Source organism: Melozone crissalis, unplaced genomic scaffold (assembly GCF_028551555.1).
Source record: "Melozone crissalis strain CALT ecotype California unplaced genomic scaffold, PUWL_Pcris_2 ptg000005l_1, whole genome shotgun sequence".
NCBI lineage: Eukaryota > Metazoa > Chordata > Aves > Passeriformes > Passerellidae > Melozone > Melozone crissalis.
Window position 1 is genome coordinate 40470008 of NW_026535783.1, and position 19462 is coordinate 40489469.

General features: G+C 39.7%; 2 protein-coding genes across 3 annotated transcripts in view; one reads left to right on the top strand and one right to left on the bottom strand.

Annotated features, from left to right (window-relative positions):
- Positions 1-5246, top strand: part of RPS6 (ribosomal protein S6) — a 156773-nt gene extending 151527 nt beyond the window's left edge. Inside the window, exons 1-6 of one of the 2 annotated variants that reach the window (XM_054284049.1) lie at positions 478-498; positions 1253-1384; positions 2254-2464; positions 2839-2985; positions 4097-4254; positions 5087-5246. In XM_054284049.1, the coding sequence (XP_054140024.1) occupies positions 493-498; positions 1253-1384; positions 2254-2464; positions 2839-2985; positions 4097-4254; positions 5087-5182 (750 nt within the window). In that variant the 5' untranslated portion in view covers positions 478-492 and the 3' untranslated portion in view covers positions 5183-5246. Of the gene's footprint in view, positions 1-477; positions 499-1250; positions 1385-2253; positions 2465-2838; positions 2986-4096; positions 4255-5086 lie in introns of those variants that run through there. The other variant, XM_054284058.1, reaches the window with a different exon arrangement.
- A 6376-nt stretch (positions 5247-11622) lies between these two features.
- The window catches only part of DENND4C (DENN domain containing 4C), a 61995-nt gene continuing 54155 nt past the window's right edge, over positions 11623-19462 (bottom strand). The window contains exons 31-34 of the mRNA XM_054284071.1: positions 18102-18219; positions 16255-16408; positions 15108-15172; positions 11623-14428 (exon numbers count right to left, since the gene is read on the bottom strand). Coding sequence (XP_054140046.1) covers positions 14292-14428; positions 15108-15172; positions 16255-16408; positions 18102-18219 — 474 coding nt within the window. The 3' untranslated portion in view covers positions 11623-14291. The remainder of the gene's footprint in view (positions 14429-15107; positions 15173-16254; positions 16409-18101; positions 18220-19462) is intronic.

Below are 19462 nucleotides of genomic sequence, written 5' to 3' on the forward strand. Positions count from 1 at the left end.
CGACCCTGCTCCCGTGCGCAGGAAGTGCGGGACACGGCCGGCAGGGAACCGGGAAGCCCATCTGGGCGGGAGGCGCTAATACCGCGCAAAAAACGCGCCTTCCCCGAAAGCCGGTGAGTCGCGTATTGATGGCGATTCTTTTTACAGGTGCCAGTGCTCCCAGCCCCGGAGCGCCTGCGTGCTGTCCCCCTGGCCGCTCCTAGGGAACGCTTTCTCCCTGGCGAGCGGCGCCTCACGGAGCAGGTGACAGGCCCGGGCCTGGCCCAGGCAGGAGCCAATTGCCCGAAGTCGGGCGCGCGGCAGCGCCGGGGCCTGGCCACGCCCCCGCCCGCTCCTCTTGGCCCCGCCCCTCGTCGTAAAAGCCTCGCTCGGCATTGGTCAACTCCGACACGTAGGGCGCGGGCGGGACTGCTCTCGCGAGAGTTTCTGGGTGTATGTAAGAAGTGTGGGCGAGCTTGCGGCCTTTTCTCGCGGCCTTGAGACGTGAGCAAGATGAAGGTGAGGCCGCACCGGGCCGGGGCCGCGCTCGGGCAGGGGGGCTTGGGCTCCCCCGCTGTAAATGGTGGCGGCGCTGCCCTCAGAGCCGCTCTTGGTGGCCGATGGTCCCTGGCGGCGGGGCTGGAGTGCAGCTGCCGGGCGGATGGGAGTGGATTGCTTGCGGGCCCTGTTTCCTCGGCCGGGGCTCGGCTGCCGCGGGGTTGCGGAGCGCCGGGCTTCCGGAGCAGCCGCTTGGCTCGGAAGGGGTTCTGCGGGTGAGAGGCCTGTGCAGGCGACTGCAGGGCCCGGTAGGGAGGTGCCGTGCGCGCACATGTGCCCGCGGCAGTGGCGGCTGTGCAGCGCTGCGCTCTGCGGCGGCCCCCAGGAGGCACGAGTGGTCCCCGCAGCAGGTGCTGCTGGTCCCTTGCAGTGACTTGCTGTTGTGTCTTAATGTGGCGTGTGCTGTGAGGGGCTTGTAGGAAGAAGGGAGCGCAGGTTTCTGCTGGTCGCATTCTCTGATCTACCTCTAGCTGAAATAAAATCAGTTGCGACTGAAGGAGATGTATAGTCCAGTGCGGCCGAACCTGGACCTCTTTGCCTTGGCTCTCCCAAGTGTGGTGATGACAGGTTTTTCTGGTGAGCATTTGTGTAAGCAGATGGGGAATCTCAGCTTTGAAATGCCAAGCTCTAACCATCAGGTGAATTATAATTTTTGTTAAAACCTTTCTGAGAAGTTTCAACCAGATTTTTTTTTTTGTTTTTTTTCCTTTGTTAGCTCAACATCTCTTTTCCAGCTACTGGCTGCCAAAAGCTCATTGAAGTGGATGATGAGCGTAAGCTCAGGACATTTTATGAAAAACGAATGGCCACGGAGGTGCTGGCTGATTCCCTTGGTGAGGAGTGGAAGGTAAGTAGTGCAGAAGAATGTGTAAGAGTTGTGTTTGAGGAGCTTGAAGTACAAAATTTCTCCAGTATGCACTTGTCAGCTATAGTATGTGTATGGTGTGCATTTGGTGGTCAAGTTGAGAGGTTCTCTTGCTGTGTGTGTACTGGCCTTGCTGCTTAGGCTAGCCTCTTCCAGTATTTTACCTTAATGGGAGGGGGGGTTTGTTTTTAAAACCTTGTGGTTAGTTTCTTCTCTCTCACAGCTCCTCTTCACAGTAGCTTATTGTTCTTCGTTGGAGTGCTGTCTCTTGGTATTCAGGACAGGTTAAATCTGCAGTATAAAACTGCTGGTTGTTAAGAATTGACTTTGTTTAAACTGCTGCTAACGTGTGAGAAAAAAAACATGTTTGGCCTGGTGGATGAACTAGGTTCATATTAGTGCTAATATGGACTGCACAGCTGAACTTAAAGGATGTGATCTTTTCTGCTGCCATCTTCACAAGGAAAGTGGTCAAACTTTTTTCTTGTATATCACTACACTAGACACTGCTGTGTTTTGAGTTTGTGACGATAACTGGCTTTATTTAAGCCTACAGTTGCAGAAAAGCTAAATAATGGTAAGAGGTTTTGTGCTACTACTTTCCAACAAAGCTTCAAAGTGATATGAATCACACTAACTGTAAGTTCTGGTATGCAGAGGTATTTTTTGACATTTTTAGAGTAAAATTGCTGAGCTGTTCAGAGATGCTGGTTAAAGTTGCATGCACTACTGGTAGCAGTGTCTCCAGCTGAATCATGGACATGCTGCTCCGTTGTTCCGTGCGGTCTCCTGTGGTATCTACTGCTTGAGGGAATAAGGACGTGAGTAACTCAGAAGTGTTCCTGTTGCAGGGGTACGTTGTCCGGATAAGCGGTGGCAATGACAAGCAAGGCTTCCCCATGAAGCAGGGTGTCCTGACCCATGGGCGTGTCCGCCTTCTGCTCAGCAAGGGCCACTCCTGCTACCGCCCCCGGAGAACCGGCGAGAGGAAGCGCAAGTCTGTCCGTGGCTGCATCGTTGATGCGAACCTGAGTGTCCTGAACTTGGTCATAGTGAAAAAGGGTAAGAGTCTGAGTGGAACAGCCAGTACAGAGGTAGACATAGACACCTGGAAGGAGCCTGCTTGATAGTGGTTGGTAAGCTGTGTGGAGTGGAAATGACAGTCCCAGTTTCAGAGCACAAATGCATCTTAGCAGTCCTGAGAGCATTGCATTCTTGTAATGGTAAAACTGGTTACTGAAGCATTTCTTGTTGCTGCAGAAATCCGATCATGTCAAAGGAGCTAAGAGTGGCTGGGGTGGTGCTATTGACAGCTGAACCCCAAAGATTACCTAGCATTACTTTGAATTCTTGTGTATTTTAAACGCAGGGTTTTGCTTCTGAACCCGGTGCTGAGTAGTGTAGTAATTGGCGTGTTTAAACTTACATTCCCAAAGGTGAAAAGGACATTCCTGGGCTGACTGACACAACTGTGCCCCGTCGTCTTGGTCCCAAGAGGGCCAGCAGGATCCGCAAGCTGTTCAACCTCTCTAAGGAGGATGATGTTCGCCAGTACGTTGTGAGGAAGCCTCTGAACAAAGAGGGTAAGAGCTCCCACTGGTACAGCTCCTCGGGTTTCTGTGATTCCTGCCGAGCTGGCCAGCCCACTGCACTGGACAAAGCACAGGTGGTAGTGCATCTGGGAAGTTGACACTCACTATATTTAAACTTTGTCAGCCATAGCTTGTGGAAAAAACCCAGTTTCTTGGTTGCCTCATTTCCTTCACCCTTCTGCTATGTTTTGTCATGGTTCTCTAATGTTTGATAGACTCTTTCGCTAGTGTTTCTCATTATAACCCAAGAGTAGTTGCTAATGAAAGAAAGTTTAGTACAAGGTGGAATGTTATTTAAACTTCTGTAGTGGGGGGGAAGGCAGTGTAGTGCTAAGTTTTTTTTTCTCCCTCTGCTCATTCCAGACCGTCTGAAATGAGGTCTTATTGGCAGGGCCTTGCTTTCCTTACTGCCTGTATTGCAGTGTAAGATTTTAATTTTGGGGTTTTTGCTTTTGATCGGGGGGGAAAAAGTGGATTTTTAGAAGAATATGATTAGACTTGTGTACTGTGAAAGTTTGTGGGGGAAAGGAAAACATCATAGGAAATGGTTTTATCGATTAAAGAATATGATCCTGGTGGGCATCAGACTGGTGTATGACTGTTAGTCTGTCAGGATGGCTTAGTCAAATTGTATTTAAAGATATGTGTGGTAGTGTGTTTGCCCGTTGTGGGCAGTTAATCTGTTTTCTGGGGTAAAAAGTGTCAAACCCCTAAGTAAAATTGTAGATGTCTTTTTAGTGCTGGAAACAAGGCTTGTTCTGAAAGCTATATAATGGAGTCCTTTATTATTAAAAAATCTAGGTCTAGGAGGGAGTTAAAGGACACAGGTCTGTTGAGAAGCTAGGAATTCTCACTTCATGTCTAATAACAAATCCACGAGCATTAAGACAGTATATTGTTAATGCTGTGTCTGGTGATAATTGATAATTTTTCTTGTAAAATTTGTGAAGGTGCTGACCTTTGTATAGTTGCTGTCATATGTACTACTCTACATCATGTTATTGTAATAGTAAATCAGAGTTACTCTAAAGTTGTCTGGATGAGGCATGTGGCCCCTTTGGAAGGTTCTGTGCCACTTTGGCTGATCCCCAGTGGTTTTTAGGCAAGAAGCCCCGAACGAAGGCTCCCAAGATCCAGCGGCTGGTGACTCCTCGGGTGCTGCAGCACAAGCGCCGGCGTATCGCCCTGAAGAAGCAGCGCACTCAGAAGAACAAGGAGGAAGCTGCCGAGTACGCGAAGCTGTTGGCCAAGAGGATGAAGGTAGGTTTTCCATTCTAGCTCAGCTGTGTGGAATATAGCTCCAGAATCAAGGGATTTAGTAAACTGGACCGTATGGCAAAGTAGCCCTATGCCTTCGGCTGCTCTGCACCTACTCATTTTGAGTATAAGGGCCCAAATACGAGTATAAACATAGCTGGTCAGTTGAGGTTTTGGAATATTTCTTCTGTTTCTATCATAGAGAATAGAAATTAACCAAGCTCACTAATTCGAGAGCCTTTTTTGAAGAAAATTAACAGTTATGGCCTCTGAGGATATTTTTTTCCATAGCTATTTTAGTTAAAATTAATTCAGGTTTAACCTCTAGATGCCCAAGCATTTGAGTGATAGTGTGGAGAAATGAGACTCAGTGCTTGATCTTGATGGAGGATAAGTTGGCAAGAAAGTATTTGTTAGTGTGTGTTTGCCCTTGCTCCTAAAACTGCAGTGACTGCTGAAGCAGTACTGAAAGCAGTACGGTTGAAATCTTCGGCACAGTGCTTCCTGAATTTCATTACTTCCAGATAGAAACAGAGAGCTGCACCTTTGATGTGTTGGAAACTCTACATCAGTTTCTTAACTAAAATTTTGGGTGTGCACAGTGACATATTTTGGTGTGCAGTGTAACATAGTTTTGAGTGTGTGCATACAGTGCAAAGACACAGGTCTGTGCTGGTTTGGATACTTGGCAGAATTCTGAGCTGTAGAAGGGAAATTATTTAGCGCTATTGAGTTACAGAATTAATTCATTCAAGCTGCATTTTCCCTGGTTTGTTCCTTGGTATATGTTTTGAAGTGCTTGATATGTAACATCTCCATACTTCATGGCTTTCAGGAAGCCAAGGAGAAACGCCAGGAGCAGATTGCCAAGAGGCGCCGGCTTTCTTCTTTGAGAGCTTCTACATCCAAGTCTGAATCAAGTCAGAAGTAAAGATGTTGTGCACAATACTAAAAAGACTTACATTTAATAACCAATAAACTCCTTTGGTGGTAAACTTTCTGTATGAGACTTTGTAGTACATGTTGTTACTGGCAATTTCTTGAACAGGATTTCAGACTACTGCATCATGCGCACCAAACTAGAACCACAAACCATGGTCTTGATGCAGTTCTCTTATGAAAAGATTGTGTCACTCACTTTGGTAGTGAGTATAACATTGGTAAAACTTTACACCTTCAGCTGATTCTTGGCAGAATTAAGTGCAGTTCAGATGCTCACTGGAACTGGTTCCCCAGGAAATGGCCATAAACCTCTGCCAGAGTTCTGGGCATGTCTGGATGATGCTTAGTCAAAAGCTTTAGTGGTGGGCAGTCCTTTAAAGAGCCCTGGTGTTCCTCTCTGATCCTTTTGGGTTACTGCAAACATGAGATGCTTGTGATCCTGTATGTATTGGAGCATTGCTCTTGAAATTGGTACTGAGCATGAGAAGGCACCTTTTAAAGGTTTGACTTGGGGATTAGAAACTGCAGTGGCCTTTATATACTGGGTGAGGATAGTGGGAATTTGACTCAAAAATTCATGTGTTGGATGCTAAAGTGGTCTGCAGCTAAATCAATTGTCTTAGTTCTTAAAATAGTAATTTGGATCCACTTCTGTTTTTGTTGAGATGAGTGTTTCTGTTTCTAGTAAATCAGGCTTCATTGCATCCTAAGAAGTTGGGACGATTTTTCCTGTGTGTGTGGCACGGCTCTTCTGAGTTAGGGCCTCACCAGGCTAGAAGCAGATTTTAATGTATCAGATGAAAAATCTGGACTAACAAATCAAAAGTTGCAGAAGACAAGATCTGCTGCTCATGCATGAGGGGCATGGAAGGATCTAACCTGCTGTCCTTGAAATTTAATGTAGGATACTGGGATACCCATCTCTGACAAGGGCAGAATTTGCCATGAAGCACTTAGGTACAGTGGAACCTTGGACCAAGAGACTTTGCCAAAGCAGTTACCAAGCTTTAAGCCATGTTTCACAGCTGAACTGAGACTGTTACTGAGGGACAACTAATCAGAAAAGGTTAAGAGGGATGGTAATTGTGGTTATGCATGAGTTAAATAATGTTGGCTAGGTCAATAAAATTTTAAAAGGGTACCATTTTACAACATAATTTTTTTTATGGAGACCATGTTCATTGCCCACAGTTTAATAGTGAAGATCCATAGGCCCTGTTAAATCTGAGCTTCACTAAATGAAAAGGTTGCCTTTAACTCCACATCAGTCACTCAGCTGCAAAAATTAATACAGAGAAAATGCGGGGAAGAGAGTAACACTAAATTCGCAATGCTAAGAATTTTACAGTCTGCAGAAGGGAAATAACACTGCCTAGCTTCTTAATCCTAGTAAAATATACTTGCACACAGTTAAGAGGTACTGTGGACAGGGTGTACAAGCACTGAGGCGTGTCCTGGACAAGAACAGGAATGTTTTGAACAGGCTACTACTAAGTAGAGTAGTACAGGCTATTCTATATGACCTGTCCTGCTATATAGGCTGTGATTGCGTCTTCCTCTATAGCACTGCAACTAATACCCCGTTGTACGATCGTGTGGAAAAGGTCATTGGAGTCCTGGTTATTTTTATCAAGCTTTGAGGATATGTGGCCTTGTCACACAGGGAATACATGGCCTTATCACTAGTAGCAAAAAAATCCTTTTTGCACTCTTCTCCCTCACTTGTTTCCTGGAACTGCCTTAGTACATCATTTGTTGCTTCCTTCTGCAGTTTTAAGCTTTCAGGTCCAAATTAGGCATGACTTGTAGACTCAAAGAACAATCCTGGCTTGAAGGGACCTTGAAAGATCATCTGGTCTGGCCTGTTCAGGTCTGTGAAAGGTGGATCTCCTTGCCCCCATGTCCTCCTCAACTGACCTCAATTTAGTGACACAGCAAACGTGGTGAGGGTGCTTTTGCTCCCATCATCCAGATCATTCATGGAGATGTTACAACTTGGAGCCCAGTACTGATCCTTAGGGGGGCCCCCTTGGGACAGGCTGCCAGTCTCAGTAAAACAAGCTGATCACCTATGAGATGATTCCTGCTTATCTCACGGATCAGCCCCATCCAGTGTATACTTGACATTTATATAGGAGGTGGCTATGGGAACCAGCGTCAAATGCTTTGCCAACGTCAGCTGAACAATACTGCTCTCTCTTGACATGCTATTTTTCTGTAGCTCTTACCAATTGAGCCTGGCATGATTTGCCTTTGATAAACTCACACAGAGTTTTCCCAGTCACCTGCTTTGACCATGGGTTTAGGTCATGGATGACTCAAATGGCCAATCCGAAAGACGCTAATGAAGAAGGAGCACGTTTTCTCTGCCCTTGTGCAGTAGGAACTGCAGTAAAACCACAAGGCCAGCAGCTGCAATAGTCCCTTAACTGCTTAACAGCAGTTCAAAACCTGTGATACTAAACACAATGCCACGTGCTATCTGGGAATTGCAGTTTTCCTTGCATGTCTTAGCAGTTTCAACAGGATTTCTGTTCTTTAACGGCAGATTTTCTGCAAGTCTGAAGCTTGGTTGCAAACTCAGATACACTTTAAGTTTCAGGGCAAGTAATGCACCCTGGTCAGAACCTGACCGGGTGCCATTTCACCTCTTTGCAACAAAAGGAACAGAATACACACACCATTGACATACATAATTACTTTTAATCAGCAAGGTCTGAATTTAGACAGCGTGACACAGAAAACAAATGAGGAAAAACTGGCAAAGCAAAGCATCTTGAAGGAACCTAAACAAAATGTTGGACCATCCTTCTGAGCTACTCTCGTAACTAGGTGAAGTGAGCCCCTGTTTTTCCCAGCAGTTTCTGTCTGCCACCCAACTCCATGGAATCACTGAGTCTCCTCCAGGCAACTCTGGAAAACAGTAATGTGCAAACACCTGCTGAAGCAGGACAGGGACTGGTCAAGTCTGAGCATTTTTTAGAGCTGTCTCAGGGTCAGATTGATGCCCACCAGGAACACAAGGCCTTTCCTGCTCAGCTGCTCTGGCATATGCGATTATTCCTACACAGAGGCAAAACCTTTCAGATTACTTCTGGACTCTATCAGATAGTTTTCCAGCCTGGCAAGTTGGCTCTTCCTTTTCTTTGCAGACAATAGAAGTTTGTCTTTACAGAGATGGAAGTAACTACCATTATTAGCAGGGAACTTGCACTCAAGGTTGTTTGGAACACATGAAGCATCAGAGCTTCCTGAAACAAGCACCTTCTGCTATTTTACCATCACATTCCCTCAAATTTCCTACCAGATTCTGACAGAGGAAGTAGCAGTTCCTTTATCTATACAGCTTCAAACCCTGTGTTCATGCTTCTTTGGGGATTCCTCAAATGGAAGCATTTTTTCCTGTACAGCATTCTTCCTCTTCTGTCTCCTCCCTCAGCGGGCCACATGAAGGGTAGGAAATGCTAAGACAGGGTAATGTTCTTAGCAAAGAGCAATATTGAAAAGTCAGCAGTGACAAAAGCAGAGGAAAACAAGGAAAGCCAGTGTGATGCTTGCAAGATACACAAATCCAAAAGACTAACTGTTCCTCAGCTCTCTGTCTAAAAATAGGACTAGAAATATGGGCTTATTATGAATCTGCTCCACAAGCTATCAATCTGTGCTATGCACATCGCTCTCATCAGCCAAGAAAGGCTTTTAGGGTCTTGTATTATTGTTTCTGTCAGATTAATGAACTCACTGCCGTACATGAAGGGGTTTGAAAGTTGTGAAGGTGAAGGCCTGAGGCACTGGCAATTTCTACTACTTAAATTTCATCTCAGCCTCACTCCTATCCCTGCCCCATAAAAAACCAAAACAAAACAAACTCAAAAGAAAACTCCTGGAAACTACATGTAATCCACAACTGTTATGAGTCAAGAGGTCCACCAATGTTTTGAACAAGCTAGGATGCATCAGGTGAAAGCATCACTCTGTGATCCCATTACGGAGCCACTGAGAAACCAGAACTCCTGGGAAGTGTTCTCCCAAGTAAAGCCACAAATACGCTGCAGAGAGCACCAGCTATCCTCAGGAAGCCAGAGGCCATGCTTTTCCTACAAACAAGAGTTCACAGATTGTCTGAGCCTGTTTTTCACCTGTTCTTACCTCTACTGCTGCCTAGTGCTTGCTGAAGGAGCCACAGAGCCATCCATACTCTCTAGAAGCCACATCTGAACAGGTGAATCCCATTTTTTATTTCCCTCTCCCCTGCCTCTGCTCTTTCCCATCATTCAGAAGCCACTGATGTACTGTGAAATAATTACCCAAAAAGACAGTCAAAAGTCTTTTGCCGAATGATAGGCTGAATTTACACTTAAATTCTGTCAGTCATTTGAACTCCAGAGGTGAAAAAAGCTGAACAATGGCACATTTTTTACACAGGATGCATATATACTTTATTTTGGGAACAACATTAAAAATTGTTTCTTAGTCTAGAATATCTATACAGAATTTAGGATATAGAGTGCCCTTTTAAACTCATTTTTTGTCAAATGTACAAAAATATTACAGAGAAACAATTGTTAATCAAAGCACAGTAAATGGATGCCATTTTTCAACAGTTCAAAACAGTCTCTAAACCAGTGCAAATTTTATTGCATTAAGCTTCCCAGCTCACTTAAGAGATTCATAATTTATTCATGCTACATCATTTCATCCTTGTTACAGTATAGTTTATTTTAAGCTCCTAATAGGAATTTAATGTGCTTCTAAACAACAGCAAACTATCCCTTTTATTTGCACCATTGGTTGATGCAGACTGAAAGAACAAATAAAAACGCCATCCGATCCTCTCATGTATGCATCACAATACACAGCACAGGAGACTACAGAACTGGAATCCAATTCAACCTTTCAGTTTCAACTCTTACAAGTTAAAAGGGTGTTTGTTTTTAAAACAATACATAGTGAAAAGTGGATATACAGAATGCATTTTAAGATTTTTGTTAGTTGAAAGAAAAAAAGAACCCTTTTATTGAAAATATACAATTATGTGAATAAGATTACCTGCTTACTGTAAATAAAATAGGAGTTATCTGCATTGAAATAATTGCTGAATTAAGAAGAAAAAACTACTGAGTGGATTCTTCAGTTCCTTACATTTTAACAATTTGTTTTAAAAATATAATTTCTATTATCTAATTTAATATACATTTTGAAAATATCCCCTATGTTGCAGTTATTCAAGGAAAGCAGTAAACTCAATGGAAGGTATATTCTTTTAGCTGCAGCAATACAAAAAGCCATTAATTCACAGTTAAAATAGAATATTACTCATTCACAAGTGCAATGTAGCTTGAGCTTAACCAATGTGAAATTCCACCAGGAACAAGACTAAGTTACTTGCAAAATTGATTTAGCTGGAAACCCATATAGTAAATAAAGTATTTCCATTACAATTGTAATGTCTAAACTTGTATTGTCTAAATTTAAGTTACATAAAATTTGAAGACAGGATATGATTATAAGTAACATACAGATGCTTCTAGTAACATCTAAAAGCTGTTACCAATTACTGCGCCAACACTGAAGCCACATCAGTCTCCTAGGCCTAAAAGGTTTTCAAAGTTGTCAGGTTTTGGTGATGTGCCAGAACGTAATTGATAAAGAAAATCTTTTTAACTTAAGAATCCTGATTTTAAACTTTTAAGACCTCATTTGTTGTTTTAATTCCACAAAAAACCCAGCTCTTCGCCTGTGATCTCACAAGCTCTATATGTAACTGATTTAAAGTTGGGAGAAAGGTGCAAGATAGTATCTTAGCACAACTGGCTGCAGTTCAACATCCTTATGGAAACAATTCAAGGAAGCTTCTCTGATAATTGTTCTTCCAGTACAAACTTTCTAAGTTCTTGGGCATACCTGAAATTCATTGTTTGCATCCACTTCTGTTACCAGGTTGCTCTACACCCTCATTTTGTCCACACATTGCATGTTTTGAAGTTAGTGCTGACTGATCTGCAAATGTTTTCCTCAGGCTGTATGTGGCAATTACAAAATATATAGACAGAAGACTCATCTCCTGAACACTGGCTCTTGAGGTACTAGAAAGAGTATGCGGTGGCAAGCGTTTCACAAGTGAGCAAAATGCTACTTTTTCTGTTTATATTGACAGAAAAACAGAACCAAAATCTAGCTTATCCTCATTTGTCCTCCACAACACTGCTCAGATCAGTAATGTATAACAGATCCAGATAAATTTCAATACCTAGGAGTTGGGTGTCAAACAAGTTAGAAGCATTTGTACATTACTAAGTCATCCCCATGTAGTCCAAGAAGTTCATCCTGTCAACTAAATTGCAGAAGTGTGCCTTTAGTGCCTAATTTTCAGAAGAACAAAAGTTTGCAATGCACTCACAACAATCTTTTGAAATTTTTCCCTGGTTATTTTTGGCCAGATTTTGTGAAACTTACTTTCCCCCCACCTCCAATAAAAGCATCCTAGATGAAAACAAATTGTTTTCAGGTATCTCCCTTTTCATCTGAGCTATGGATTATATTAAAAAACCAACTGATTATTAGCTACTCTAGAACCTAAGCATTAAGAACTCCCTATAGAAAGGAGAAGGTTTTCCTTTTTTTTATTCTATATTAAAGAATCAATTCCAATATGCAGATTCAAGATTTCAAGTAGCTACGTGCAGGACTTCTACCACTCTGAAATCCAGGTGCCTACACCAGGAATAGCAGTTAATTTGTAGTGTACAAAAATGCCAATATGCAAGAGCAAATCAAAGCAAGTCCAATTCTGCAGCTGATTTTTTCTCCTCTGGCTTTACTTTTGTTGGGTTTTTTTGTTTGTTTAGTGTATATAGCTGGGAAATTGGACAATTAACACTAGACACTGTGACACAATCTGCTTTGTTGTCTTTACAACACTACTCCCTTATTAGTCTATATTTTCAGCAACAGATGATAAAGTTGTTTGGAAATGAAGATTATGTGTTTCCAGAAACTAGTTCATAACAATAATATTTACTATGTTTTAAAACTGTTTGGATGTCACGTATCTAAAACAGCACTCACTACACAGATTTTCCTTGTCATTTAATGAGTTGTGAGAATTTAAAAATTACTAAAGTGACTAAAACTTGATTACTTGCAAGTTGCATCACATAATCACATGGTTTGTCTGTTTAATACTCAAAAATAATGGTCTTTGTGTAGCTGTCTGTTGAAAAATAATGCATAGAGTTACACAGAAAAATTTGCTGGCTTTGATTTGTAGAAATATTAAATTGTTTGGATCAATGCTTTAGATAGACTTGTATTTTAGAAGGATGGAACCATGTCAATTATGTAACTGGAGAAGAGAAGATGAAGAATCAAGGGCTGTTCTTTAATTATGATGTAGGTCAGACATCAGCAAGCAACTGTGCATAAACCCAAAGAATAAAAAAAAAATAATGATTGCGTGCTTTCTTGCTTTTAGTTGTTGAGAAAGCACAACAGTTTTATCAGGAGAGAATCTGTCCAGGTAATATCCCCATATTAACTTAGGATCAGCACTTGTAGACAAAATACCAGGCATCAGTCTATGATGTAAATATATTTTGTCATGTATAGTGCAACTCCCTTGTTTTCACCTCATGAAAAAAAAGTTGGTTTTATTGTTTCATATAAAAAATTGTTCCAGACAGATCTTCATCCCTCATCATTTTGAAGAATGAAAAGTTTTAAAAGTAGTATCAAGTAAATACATTCATACCCAGATGCAATTAGTATTTTAAGCTATGCTCCTTTTACATGCTACAAATATATTTTTTTCTCTATGAATTATTCCATTGTAAAAGCCATACCACTAACTTTCAGCAAAAACCTGGAATAAATCTTATCATATTCTTCAAGTAACAGAAACACTTACACTGTTGACCAGTATCCAGGCTTCCCTTGCCAAGACTACTACTACTGTAGTCAATTAAATATGTGAGGTGAGGAAGTGTCTTATCTACTAGAAGCAATACAAAAGATGGATACATCTTTTCAGATCATACACATAAGCACTTCATTTCTGCTAATATACACCTTGAAGACTACATTTATAAATACATCTTAATTGAAATATTGAATCTGGACTATCAGTGCAAAATAATTAACCCACAGGCTAGTATAAAACCAAGGGAGATGGTGATAAAGAATTCAAGGAGGACACCTCTTAAACACACATGCAAATAGTATAAAGCATAATTTTTTTTCCAGGCAGTATCTGTTGACAACTCTTGTGTGTATTCTAATACCATTTGAGCTTCCTACATAATTCTTAGAATGACATCCATTTCTGAGCTGCTTTGTGTAGAAGCTTATCCTCCTTTGGAGAAAGCAGCCAGTACATTTACAGAACCTTATAGTTTATCAGACAGAGAATACAGGAAAGTTGAGTGTAAGTCTCTGTTTTCTCACAGCTGTAGATACACACTTTGAAAAGGTCAGCAAAGGTAATTCAGAATACTGACTGGGACAAGAGTCAGGAGAAGGGTAGCAATTTAATGTACTGTCTGATGAAATTTAAAGTACTATCTGATGAAAGCAACTGCATTGCAGCTTCCAATCCAAGTTTTCAAATATTTACATTCATGCAACCATACCACACATTAATAAAAGGACTCTTCTCTAGGTAAAGGTCATTTTAAAGAAGCATTGAGGAATCTGAGCCCTGGAAAAGTACTTCATTAAAATACACCAATATTGGTGGCCCTTAAGAAAGTCACCAACTATAGATTGCTGTTTCATCATCAGCCTTTTGAACAATTTGATAATATGGAGGAAAAGTTTGAGGAAATTAAAGAATATATATATAGGAGAAAAGTAGATCAACCACTGAAATAAACCCATAATTTTAAAACATTTTGACAAATTTTACAATGTGCCCATGAGATGAATGAGAAGAATACATGTTGCAGTTCAATGAAACTGATTTGACAAATTGCTCAATTAATACCTTTTGAGACTCAAAAGTGTATATGAGAGAGACTCAAAAGTGTCTGTGTCACCATGCTCTTCGGTTTGTTCAGCTCTGCTTTTGTCTCTCCGAAGTACGGTGTGCGTCTTCCTTGTTTTTATATTAAAGGTGCTCCAAACCACTTCCTGCAACACTCAACCCTGCTGCTTGGTGGAGCATCTATTCTCTGCATCTTTTCAAGAATTTCCTCTGGTAGTTTTTTAAGTGCAAGTCTGTATTCACTATCAAAGACCTCTGAAATAGAAAAAGCACAATTGAGATTATTTAAGAAACACTGTACAATGCACACTACTATTCCTATAAAATGCTTTTGGTGATTTTTATATAGTAACAAAATTATCTTCATTAACTAGATGCTGATTTTCTTTTTTTTTTTTTTCAAAATGCACCTTCTCAGAGGACCTGAAAAGCATCCCCATAAGATGGCGTGGCACCACAACACACCACAGTGGATGCCCATTGCTTCTTTCCTGAAGTTCCATTTGCCTGTTCCCAGTGTAGTTCCCCTATCACATTCCATAAGGGAGTCACTTTGATTGTGTAGTACCAAATAGAAGACAGGATAGAAGAGATGAGTAGAGGGTGGGAAATCAGGTGTTTAGATAACAGGTGTTAGGCTTGATATGTGGGTCAGAGAAAGATGGACAAGACTGGAAACAAGCTTTCAGACATGAAGAATTACAATTTCAAGCTCTTCAAATACTCTTTGTTTAAAATAACTCATTACTGGTTTCAAACAAAGTCAAAATTAATGGTTCCATCTGAATTATATTTACATAAGAGCAACACCTAAAGACTGACAGTGCAGTAATTTTCACTAAAACACAATTGAATCTTAGAAATGGATTTTATACACTAGCTTTCACGTAAAACATCCACAGGGACTATGCATTTCACAGTATTTTTTACTTACCAATGTCAATGTTTTCTCTTCCAAGAGACACCAGAGACAGGAAAAGAATTTCCCTGTAAAAACTCCTAGGGGAATATTTTGAAGGCTGAGTTAATGAAAGCATCAACTATCTTGTTTCCAAAGTCAATATTGAAGACTTCCATTATGTAGCTTCTACAACTGTTCTGTTAACCTTGCTTGTGAAAAAAGTGACCAATCTACATGACTACTAGCTTAAGGTTTTTTAATGCTTGAATACTTTTACTTGATGCAGAAATCCACATTACTCCGAAATCCTAGTAGTTACACTTTCTACAAAAAATTCCTTTGCCATAGAAATGCCTAATAAACAAGAAATATTAAATTAACCACTTTTTTATTATTAATTAATTTCTGCCTGACCATGAAGCAATGTGTGGGTATGGATTTCTTTCAGATCATCCATACTTTTGTTTTTTGTTTCAGAATGTCATAGTCAATCTCAGACACAGGTATCATTAAATAATCAGATATTATTTTTTCCCCTTGTCGAAGTTATAAAGATGCTTCTCTGAGCAGAGCATTTTCTGTTTCTTTTTAGTAACTACAAAACACAGAAACAAAGATGACTTAGTATGACAAACTTCAAACACATCTTGTATCGACTGTAATTTACTTCAGAGTCTCTGCTTTTGTACAAAGCCTTCCTTGAACTGCAGTGCAGGTTACAAAATACAAGAATTATTTACACATCTCCCTCTCTTTGAGACTCACACTGCATCCACTTTTCATAGCCAGTACTCCAGATTGCTAGAATTTCAGAAGATATAACTAGGGAGAATGTTCCACACACTGCAACAGGACACTTGTATTTATCAATTTGCTAGATCTGGAGCAACATCAAAATCTGTGTAATTCATACCTGCATTTTTCTCACTCATTGCAAAATGTCCATTTTTATTAAAGTATCACATTCATCCATTTGATCTGGATGAACTATGCATCTGCATATAGAGTGCATCTGTTCATAAAACACAGGTGTAAAAAAAAATACACATAGTTTTTGGTGGGCACAAATGAAACAGAATCTTCCCCAGAGGTCTTTATAAAATTGTCACTATGAAATGTACACAGTCTGATCTTATTTAATTTTTAGTGGGGAAAAACTAAGAAGAGATTATACCCTCACCTCTGTCGTTTCACATCTGGCTTAACTTTCTGTAGGAGGAGGTTGATTGGCTTCATAACATCATTGTGTTGAATACTTAGTTTGATGCTCTCTAACAATGTGTTTGTTGCCCGCTGATCTTCTTCCAGTGTGGAGGGTTTCTTTTCAGAAGAATCTGGGAAGTGGAAACATACAGACTATTACAGTAGTAACAATTTTTTTTTCCCTTTAATAAGCAGAAGTATTTTCAAAGGTGAGATACACATGGAGAACCTCTACTCAATCTAGAGAAATTTGTCATAATGGAAGGACCTTGTCTGCCTATAGTCTTCACTCTGAAGTAACTTTGTCCAGAAGTTACAGGATGCATCAAGTATCCATGTGCAAGAGGTCCAACATGACAGAGAAATACATGAGACTGAAGAGTACCCAGCATCAGATGTTGCCTGTGATGGTTGATTAGCTCAGTTTTAGTTCTGTACTTAAAAATCAGGTTCACTGCAAGAAGATTATTGTTACACAAGGAAAAGAAACAGAAGCATCACTTTTCTTAGCAAGGAAACTTTTCTTATCAAAGCCCTTCTTGAAAGCCACCTACAATTAACTGAAAACTTTGGGATATATATTGAAATAGAAAATGCACAGTCGAATCAAACAGGAAAGAAAATGACCAAGACATTTACCATCATGATTTGTCACTTAAAATGCCACACTCAGAATAACACTGAACTATTATTTTCTAGAAGACAGTGACTCATGACGAAATAGTAAGTCCATGTACTGACAAAGAAGTAAATTTACAGATTAGGCAGTGAGTACATGGTGTGTAAATGAATTGCAGACCAAGTCTAGTAATTTTCACTACATTGACTTGATGTTTGCATCAAATTGACATATATGATACTTTACAAATGTAATTTTGTGTTTTCAGAATATTTTCTGACACTGCTGTATGGCCTGTCTATTTTTCTTCCACATCTCAAACAGGCCCTTTGCTCCTTTGTTTACATATATATACACATACATATATATATAAAAGCAATATATATAATATTTATATATGTAAACAATATATACATATTTATATTTGTAAACAATATATATACATATTTATGCATCTTCATTCATGGCTAGATGATTTGGGGATGCTTTTCATCTACTTTGTAGAATCTGAGGGAAATAACAAATGTTGTTCTGTGCTCTTAACTGTAATTTTCTGATCAGTCTCTTTATTTTAAGGACATTTTTCAATAAACACCTTTTAATTCCTTAGAACCAAAATTAGCACATGACATAGTTTTTAGCATAGTTTTTAAAAGTTAAAAGAAGGAATTAGAAGGTTTTCTGATTATCAGAAGTAAGGAAGTCCTTAAGTTCTTATAAACAGTCTGCCTGGTTTTATGCTAGATGAGGCTTTCTTCTATCTTACTTTTTGACAGTCAGGAGGGCTGCCAAATGTACCTTTAAAGGGACTGGTAATGTTTCATTCATTTACAGCAGCAAAAGATACTTTTTTGTAACACAGCCTTCTTGTACATGCCTGCATAGCTATTACCAGATAATGCAGTGAAACTGAAGTGGAACTTAAGGCGTTCAAATCAAGTGAGAGTTATTTAGCACCACGTCTACAACAACCAGCAATTCCTCTCCTCTTGTAGGTGTATGACAGGTAATGAGCAGATCAAACTTATTTTCACAACTAATTTGATACCCAGACTATGTGAAGTACCTAAGGGATTGCATATGCTTCAGATACTAAAAAAGATACTGCAAATTGATGGGTTGTGTATGCTTCAGCCACTATAAACCAATAGTTTCTTTCCATAGTCTCTTCTTCCTCTGTTTTCTGTAGCATTTGTTTTACTTACTGAGATTTCTCCAAGATATATATAGGGGCTCCCCCGGCTCTTGGTGGAGGTTGATGTTGTCCCATAGAAGATGGATGTATACAAGCTTGCTATCTTGAGCAAGAGATGTCAAAGGAAGCTAAAAACACATGAGGAAAGGGAATACATTTTAAAAACACCAGTACAGTGTTATGTTATTTAAAACTCCTGCCCTTTTACTATTTTTGTGAACAAAGCAGGTTAACTTTATTTAATTTGAATCTAACAAACAGGAGCAGATGTTGTCCCCTACAATAAACTGCACTCAACCAGAGTAGTCATAAGTACTTCAGTATTTAATTATCTTTTATAGTTTATCCTAATGTATGAAGAGCATTTAGTTTTCTACAGGCATCTGAAGAAAATATTTTTGAGTATGTATCTGGAAATATTTTTTGTGCATCAGACACAGTACTTGATCTGTACTACTAATCATATCATATTGCAATATTTTCTGACCTGATAAACATTTTGGTATGCATGTCTACGTATTGGCCTACCCAAAAAGCAGAAAGAATCTTCATATGAATACAAATATGAACTATTTATTTCCATTAAAAATATATGGTGCTCAAAACAACACATATAATTATTTTATAAAATTAAGTGCCTCTGGAATTACTAATACAATAAGAATTGAGGCAAGAAAAACTTCTCACTTAGTGTGTCTATTTACATAATAATTACATTATATTATGTCCCATCTTGCTGTTTTCCCTGTTAATGCATTGCAGTTTTCCAGGATGTTTTAGATTTCCTTAGTATTGTCTTCAACTTCTTTTCTTGGAAAATTTTTCTCAGTTCTAGGTGGGTGTTTTTTTGAAAATCGAGGGAAAGAATTTAAAGTTGAAGTGTGTACAAGTATATAGGAAAATACTAATTTTTGGCATGAACCAGATACAAATGCATATTTAATTTCAATTTGTACCTACTCATAAAAATTATATAGGTTTCAATCTACTCCTTTAAATTAGAAAGGCAAAATACTCAAAAGATATATCTATTCTACATTCTTTTGTTCTAGTCATGTAGTAATGAAACTCGGAGTTTGAATAGCAGAACCTATTCTTGGAAGAGAAAAAAAAATACTGTCCAGTAACTTTAAAGATTATAAACTCAAGTGTGTAACTCACTCTGTGTACTGCAATATATTACAGTTTTTGAGGTCTTTGCAGACACATCTTGTTTCCTACTCTTCAATGAATCTCACTCCCTGGCTTTTCAGTAAGAGACCATCTTGACTAGAACTTGAAGACTGTTTCACACATCTCCCTTCAAGAATCCTTGTGGGAAACAAACTTATCTACTTGTATGATAAAAACCCAAGAACTCATATTCAGCTG